This window comes from Poecilia reticulata, chromosome 2, assembly GCF_904066995.2.
Source record: "Poecilia reticulata chromosome 2, P_reticulata-male-v2, whole genome shotgun sequence".
NCBI classification, from domain to species: Eukaryota; Metazoa; Chordata; class Actinopteri; order Cyprinodontiformes; family Poeciliidae; genus Poecilia; species Poecilia reticulata.
Genome location: NC_088831.1, coordinates 8,462,433 through 8,471,371, shown reverse-complemented (window position 1 = coordinate 8,471,371; position 8,939 = coordinate 8,462,433). Strand labels below are relative to the sequence as shown.

Here is an 8,939-nt window from a genome sequence, read left to right as displayed (position 1 = left end):
CATCATGTGCAGAAATACCTGTTTCCACTTATTTTACTTCTTTTTTTTTTTTTTTTTTACCTTTTCAGTTTTTCTTTTGATTTTCTTTCCTCCTCTTTCTCCCACTGTTGTTCAGCATTTATGCTGGTGGCAGGCAGAGGATTAAGATATGGTTAGGCTTCTTACGGAAGAGGGTATTTCCATGTTCTGGCGCACTTTGCATCATTAGTTTGGTCTTCCAGGGAATTTCAAAGGAAGCCTCCATTTGTAGGCTTCAAACTCAGTTTCATTACATTCATTTCAAATAAGAGAAGATAGAAAATGTCTGCGAATGTTTCATGATTAATGTGAAATGATTTTAAAACATGAGTGCATGACTGTTACACTGTTGTCTACCTGATACAATTCTAAGAATGATCATTTCTTCTGCATAAATATGATCTTCATGGAAATACAGATTTTAAATGGATTTTTACCCAGCCCTGGTTGTAGCCTGGTTTATTATTAATCGTTCTTTGTGAATAAGATGTGATTAATTACTTTTCAAGGCAACAACAAGAATCTATGACACCTGGGAGTTTACATCACATTGCATCACTTCCCCGCGTTTAAGGATCAAGAGTGAAAAGAGATGTGAATTATGAAGTGATAACAGCATTGAATGGTAACTTCGCTTATGTTTTTTTCTCAAAATTAGATGGGACGGCTCAGTCGGAAGTAGCTTTGTTCATGCTGGAAAATTAACGGTTTGCCAGTCTTTAGGCAATTTTATCAGATAAATGTTTCATGAAGGCCACCCTTTGACCTCATACTTCTTTATACCTGCATGTGCAGCGATCAGATGACATGACTTTACTTTTGTTTTTTTTAAAAATCGTTCTCTTTTCTTTTATCCTCTTAGTTTAAAAAAAGGAGCAAAGACATAACAGGGCAGTGATGTTTGCATGGTTTTTTTTTTCCGTGTTCATCCCATGAGATATTAGTCCCAGTAGTCGGCATGGACAGGTGCTCTATTGTGTTTCCTTTTGTCATTGTGTTCTTTGCTTTAATCTCACCCTGCTTTACGAGAGCACTGGATCATAATCATTGATCCTTACTTTTAAATACAAACTTGCACACATTTCAGCTGCTCTGTTTGTGGTGATTTATATATATCACCAAAACTTCAACACTTAATCTGGAAAAATTAATTTAGGGGAAGCCAAACGTCTTGAAAGTTGGCAACAATCAAACAATAACGGTGGTGGTAGTGTGTCTGTGACCGCTTTGCTTCATCCAGACTTTAATTATGTTGTGTTGTTAACAAAACCCTTAAATTAGCTAAATAAAATAATTTAGACAGGATGTGTTTGTCTGCTGTCAAATTGTGTTTACTCTAAAACATTTGTGTGATGGAAAAGCAAAAGCTAACGGACGCTAATACTTTTCTCCCTTGTTCCCTCTGTTCTGTAACACTGCTGATGTGCATTCGTGTGTGTGCGTGCGTGGGTGCGTGTGTGTGCGCGTGTGTATGGGTGCGTTGTCTTTCATGTAGGTATTTGTGTGTCCATGTGTTTGTGTGTGAATGAAGTTTATCCCCGCTGGCCCAGATGCCCCGGCTAAATCCATCACCAGCGGCGCTGCACAGCATTGCTAAGCTGGAACATTTGGCACCAAACTAGAAATGAAAAAAAAAAACACGCGCACACTGAGACATACACACGCAACACACATGTACGCACTGAGAAAATTGAGTTTGGGGATTTTTTTTTTAAGAGATTCAGAGTTGGGTTTGTTTTTCTTTCAGTGGAGGAGTTAGACTGTGAGCAGCGAAGCAGCTCTTCAATGTTCTGAGCCTTTTAGCAGTCGTGGGGCTGGGGCTTCCATCCCACTCACACCGACCCATTATTCCTTCATTGCCTGGAAGAAACGATGGAGCCGTGTGATGATGATGACGAACTGGGAATGTTAACAGCTTTCCAGTAAGTTTTCATAGCCTTTTTTTTTTTATATTTTGGTTGCTTATGCCAGAGTGACTTGATCAAACCCACCTATCTGGGGTTTCGACTCTGTTAGGTTTGATTTTGTCATTGAAACATTTAGGAAGCTTGTTGAGTCTCACTTTTTCATAACCTTTTTTTGTTTTTTTTGTATAAAAATATTAAATTTATTGTAAAATAAGCATAGAAAGATTCAATGAGTTTGTAGCTATTTTAGTAGACCGCTGTAGAATAAGAAAAGTTGATTGGACTCACAGACAGATGTGTTTATTACTCAGTCAGTGTGATTATCAGAAATTATTTCAGTTTTGTAACTTGTCAATAAAAGTTAATTAGCTAGAACAACTTTCCACTGAGTAGTCGTTGCACTCAGGATTTTTTAAAATATCAATATATAGTGAAATAATCAACGTGAAAAATCTTAGTTTACTAGAGACTGGAGGAGAAATCACATCTAAGACTAATCAATAATGGTCACTTGCTATTGCTGTCCAAAAATGAAACACAAAAGGAATTATTAACAATTTGACTCCCAATGTTTTGGGAGGAAGGTTATTTAATGGTCTAATTCTGTTTTGATCACTTTTATAAATCTGAGAGTTTTAAATGGGGGAAGAAATCATGAGATACAGAACATCCAATCAGAAGGGGACTTAGTGTAACTATGGCAACAAGTTGCCTGGGGAGGATATGTGACTTTACTAAAATTGTACAACAAACATTTGGAAGGTCAGAAATTATTTTTAGAAACCAGACCATTATTTTTTAGAAACCCCTCTGACTACTGAATTTTTGGAAAATATGCTAGCATATTTCCTGAAGCTAGGTTCACTATCCAGCTTCAGATCAGAATTGCCCTTTCTGATCTTGAATCACTGAACTGGCGGCACATTACGTAAAGACGAGGTGATTCCGAGCTAGGATGAACCCAGGATTACCCCTTGTAATTACTGAGCACCTATAGAGATTAATTCATGGCTTTAGAGGGTTTAGCTAGCTGTCAACTGGGAAGTATGGCTACATCATTGTGTGAGTGCTTTTAAAAGGTTGGTAGGATGCTGGTCCAGTAAAATCTTACATTTTACTGGACACTCTTAAGTGACACGTGGCGCTCTCTAGTTTGTGTTTGTATTTCTTAAAACATTTGTGTATACCTTTGATATGGTTAGCCTGGTCATATCGGGAATCAACTGGCAACCTTAATTTTAGCAGTTAAGATTATATATCTATACATTTCATGTAATTTAATTGTCCTGTTGAAAAGGATGAAACTTTATCAAATCCAATAAGCAGATAAAAGCTGCATACGTTACATGCTAGAAGAAGAAAAAAAAAAACCATTTTATTCACATTGTGAGTCATCCTAACTAAATTGAAATAAACAACCTACTTGAACTGAATCTGAACCCACAGAGGAGGACAAAAGTAGACATAAGCTTTTTGTCTCCTTTTCTCCTTGTACACACTGACCCGTGCAGCTGCCGGTCAGCGGTGAACTTTAGGATTTAGGAGCGGCAAATCGCAGCATCACTGTTTAAGGATTACTGCAAGGAGGTGATGGGTCATTGGTGAGGAAACATGTGGCCCGGGGAAACAAGTCAAACAAATTTTGACAGACAGGCAGACATGGACTGATTTTCTTACAATCTGTACCCACCCCCCCCCCCCCCCCCCCTGCTGTTCCTGGTTTTCCAGCTACAGATATTCCAAATATTAGACTGTTGACTCAGCAGCTGCAGACAAAGCAAATACAAGCGAATCGGCTTTTCATTCTGATTCATTTTTGATAGCATTTCGCAAATCCGTAGTCATCTTCTTTGTTGAGGAAAATCTTTAACAAGAAATAAGTGATTTAATGAAAGTCAGAGTATTAGGAGACACGGAAAAGTATCTTAAACACTGGACTAAAACCTTCTCATGGACAGCTGAGGGTTTAAAAGACATATTTCTTTGTACTAAGGGGGATCATACATACAAGTAGCTGAAATTGGTTTCTCTAAATGAGGTGACTGGTTGAAGACCAAATAATTGGTCCAACTTTTCCTAGTTGGATGGGTGGATTGGTGGTGGGTAGACGTATGGACGACATAGTGGTGAATGGATGGAATGAAGAAAGGTGAGAGACTGGATTTCTGCACTATATTGACACTCCTTTTGATATTGCAATCTACAGTAGTGCAGACTTTCTCTAAGATCCTTTGTCTTTTCTGAATAATAAAGACACATTGTCATTTTTGTTGGTTGCTAAATCTGATTGTTCCATTGTCGACCATAGATTAGGATGTCAAGTGTTTAGTCCTTCATGTCCTCCTTCTCCACTTCAGTTCCTGCCACACTCTGATGTTTCGACTCTGATTGGTTAAGTCAGACGGGAGGGGGTCTGGAGGCCAAGCGGGTCACACACCGATTAGCGTCCTGGCAGAATTTCCGTCTTCAGTTGTACTCCTTTTTCCTTCCAGTCACATGGAAATGTATGTAAATACCTCTGGGTCATGCAAAGGAAATAGAAATGATGTACGCTACATGGCTGCAAATCAGACCACCAAGGAAGTCTGTCGTTGGTATGATTTTTTACTTAATATTCTAGGCTAGTTTTTATTCTTCTACTGCATTCAGTCGCTCTTTGTGATTCATGCGAAGATGCTTTGAAGCAGATTTTGATCTCAGTGGGAATATCACTTACTTGACTGCTGGAGTGTTTGGACCTGTGGACCAGTCAATGAACCACACTAAGTGGAAATTAGTGGTGTGAGCCTAACCATCAGTGATGTGCTAGTGTCACTCTTAAATTCTTTAGTAGCTTAATGCAGATTTGGCAACAACTAGGCTGTTTAGGGAGCATTTCCGTGCAATGATGTTATGACATGACGCTTGCATCTGCATGTTTACACTAGTATGAAACCCAAAAGCCACTTACTTGCATATGATCTGACTGTAGCAGATGGGAGGTAATTGCCTAGTCTATGGGGTGGCCTGAAAAGGGCCGTCTTCCCAATCTGATGAGCCTGTATTTAAAAAGTTACACAGAGCTCGCTGTGTTTTCTCTGTCACTATGTTTATATGACAGGAAAGGAAGTGCAACACACACGAATCGCTTCGCCCGCAGCCCCTCGGCGTGTGTACCGGGACAGTCTGTTATTTATAACATCACCTCCTGCTCAGAACACTTCCACCATCACTCCCACTTTTCCCTCTCATCTCTGGGATCACTGCCCAGTCATGTGCAGCGAGCTTCAGATTGTTGCCCAGGCAGAAACCCCTCAGGCCTCCTTTGCATCGTAAGCTCCATGCATACTGGGAGATATTGAACAAACCATTAAAACAGATTTATTTATTTTGGTTTTTAATATATATGAAAGCATTCATGATTAATTCAGGATTATTTCATGCATATTCAAAGTAGCCACACATTTTTCTTTGGGTATTAGTCTCAAGGCCCTGGTCAGAAATTCAGCTTTGTGAGTGCGTATAATTAAATGTCGCACTGGGCCTGAGGAATAGCTAATAGCATTTAATCAATTTGTTCCGTCTACTTGTTGCCGTTCATCTCTACATTTCGATGCATGCTCAGGTCTTTGTACAGCAGAGATATGTGCACCGCATCCCCAATACGCATTTACAACAGTCACGTTTTGTTTGAAAGATGCATGCCCTTTTGTGGAGTCTGGTTTGCTCCGAGGCTGACAAATGGCTCCTTCCGTTGCCTGGTTTTCCTTATCTCTTAAATGTCTGCGACAGGCTGCGTTATTGCAGGGGGAAGTTCAGCGAGCTGACGGCAGTACGCTCAGGGATAGAGGACGGGGCAGAGAGAATGTAGAGCCGAGCCAAACACTTTATTTGTTTAAGCTCAGATGGAGCCGTCAACCGCTTTAATGCATCAGAGAGCGTTTGAATGCTTCCAGGTAGATAACATATGCCAAGTAGATTCAAAAACTCTGGGAGCTCTGGGAGAAAATTAGACAAATTTGCATGCAGCAGAAGGATTCTCAAAGGAAAAAAAAAGTTTTACAGGGCGATTCAACAACATAACAATCTTTACTTTTGTCGAGAATGATTGCTCGTGGCATATATAAGTTAAAGATCTGGTGACGGTTAAAAGTGCACACCTCTTATTTGTGATGAAGACTTAAAATTTTGTTTTTAATTAAGTTTTAATTTAAATGGTAACATCTCAAAGTGATGAAAAAGGAAGGAAAGGTCATACTTCGGCTTGTCTCAAATGGAAAAAACCTGGCTTTGACACCTGGGCCTGCATGTGAATCCCACTTCAGGTTTCAGTCCAGGTTACACAAGTTGTTGCTGCAGGGGTCATGTACTGATTTAGTGAGGCCAGGTCAGCAAGAATTTTTGAACTGACGTTAGGTCTTTTGTCATTAAAATACAAAAAATTCCGATGCAACTAAAGCTTTCTTAATATTCATTAATATTCATTAATATGCACAGTGGAAACCATCGTAGAAGCTATATCTATACCCATATTTCCATTTTTCGGCCCATTTTTCTTGGGGATCCAGCTGATCAGCAGCAAATTCTACTTGTGCTGGAAGTAGAATTGCTGTATTTTCTTTCGAATATTTTAGGAATATGCTATGAAAAAAAATCAAAGAATCGTTAACTTTTCTACAAATAATAGAAAAGCCACAAATACTGAACTGTCAATAAGCTGGGGTTCATTTTATTGGAGTTCTGTTTGATTTTTTTGTTTGCTTTTTGTGTTTTGCAATTCAGTTTTATTAGGTAGGAATCTTTCATTATTCTACATTTCGACTTTAATATTTACCCACTCTACCTTCTAAATTTCATAGATCTCAAAGACATCTCTTGACGTCAGTCCTCTTCCGCTGACTGCACAGATTTTTTTGTCTGGGCTGCATTCCCAAACATTATTTTTTTCCCTTTATGAAAACATTCCAATGTGGACCTGGATGTATAATTCAAAGTGTGGCTGTAAGATAGTCTATTGAGCCATTCATAATTACATCACCCTTCACTTCTAATCCATCTGATGTTTATTTTAAATGCGTCGACTGCATCATGTTTTAGTCTTTCATCCCCATTTTTGTCCATCCCTTAACGATGCCCTCTATCCATACATCGCCTGTTCTTCCTCATATTAGTCCAGTGTATTTTTCCCAATCCCGCCCCTCCCGTGCTAGGGTTGTCCGCCCTATCAGATTAGGGCTGCGTCATAAGGAAAAGAAAGACCCAGCGAGATTGCTTGTTGGATTAAAACAGGGTGCGGGAATGAAATTCTATGATCTCATTGTTTGGACGAGTCATGTGAAGTTTGTGTATGCGTGCGTGCATGCGTGCGTGCAAAGGCCAGCGTTTGCTTTATCTCCTGTAATAACAGGGAGCTGGCCAAGAAAGACTCACCCTGCACTGCTGCATTCTGGGAAAAATAATGCATGCATCTTTAGCTTTAGGAACAAATGCTAAATATGAACAAACACAGTTAAGCATTTATAATCCAGACTAATTTTGCATTGGCTCTTGGCTACAGAAAGACTAAAGACGATACAAGGGTTAAAATGCAAATTTTAAAAATTGGTAAAAGTGAACACTTACTAAAAAACAAAGAGCAAAACACAACCACATTAAATTAAATTGTAAAAAGTGCTTCATTTGTTTGATTTAATAATCATGATCCTGGTCAAAAGTGTTGTTCATTTTGTAGTGCTGTAAGGTTGCGGCTCAATTTAAGATCGGTCTTTCAGTACAGCTATGCCTCATGTTCCCTCAGCAAGATGTTAAGCTATTTGTTCCTGAATCACCAGCTTAATGTCATTTTTCCTCCTGTATTTCTAAGTGTCACTATAGCAGAAAGTAAGAAGTGCCTCAGGATATATACTATGTACTGTTAGGCCAAGAAAATACAGTCTGGAATTGATAAGTAGATAAAAGCCTTACAGTGAAGAACTGCAAGTATTCAGCTTATTTCATCTCAACTGACCCATTTGATACAGTCCGTAGCATCTATGTCAGAAGTCCCCATTATAATACTTTTATTCTTACATTTTTGCAAAAATTCCTAAACCACAAAATTGACTACGGTATTTATAAATTGCTCTTATACTTGTTTAATCAATCCATCCATCCGGTCGCTATAATTACTCATCCTTCAATAAAAAATAAAACTCCAGTCAGTTCCATAGTGGCATCTTTTTATTTGTTTACGTTGATTGAAGCAATTGTAAATGCGTCAAGCCGTGACGGTAAAATTGCGTTGCAAATCGAACCGTGACGCTTATTTACCGTTGCATCCCCAGATACTGTATCTAGCAGATAGAATTGACTTTTGTTGTTTTATAGTTGCTGAAGTACATTTAGTTATGATTGAGTCAAGGTTAACAGTAAACATTGTAATGGCTAATTGATATTCATGAGTACATAGCACATTATCCACATGGGTTTACTCCGTTTGAAGCAACATCCCATCGTTAGATGGAAGCATCTTCGTTATGTTGGTGAACATTTAACATTTTTACCTTTTTTTAAAGGGAGGGAGAAAAGGAGGCCAGTACTCATGTTCAAACACACACCCAAGGAAATCATAATGATAAACTCCACACATCTTCCAACTGTCTGTGAAGCACAACGAGGACCGCTGAATACTAATGTGGGATATAATAATCCAACACCAAGTCTTTGTTCGTCTTTCTTAGTTTTCGCTCTCGCTCACGCAGTCACTTCCTCTCCGGTGGTGACCTTGGGCTATATTGTTATTCATTAGTGGACAAAGGCACGTCGACTGCTTTTCTCCCGCTATCTCTGTGGGACACAAAGCAGGAGTGAGATGCCACTGGCGTTCCTATCTGTCCTCCACAGTAATGATCACTGCTGTTTTAAATCAACTTAGTGGCAAGATCGGACACCCGCCGCGAAATGAAGGAACGCGTGCTAACAAGTTCATGAACTTAAATAAAGGGCTGTAATTAATTTTCATTAGACAATACAGTAAAGCCATGAACTGTTTTGGCA

The 8,939-nt window shown here is 39.1% G+C and overlaps 1 protein-coding gene across 1 annotated transcript in view; it reads left to right on the top strand.

Moving 5' to 3' along the window:
- The first annotated feature begins 1,164 nt into the window (after nt 1-1,164).
- LOC103475928 (FERM and PDZ domain-containing protein 4) overlaps nt 1,165-8,939 on the top strand; it is a 46,132-nt gene continuing 38,357 nt past the window's right edge. The window contains exon 1 of the mRNA XM_008427925.3: nt 1,165-1,940. Coding sequence (XP_008426147.2) covers nt 1,891-1,940 — 50 coding nt within the window. The 5' untranslated portion in view covers nt 1,165-1,890. The remainder of the gene's footprint in view (nt 1,941-8,939) is intronic.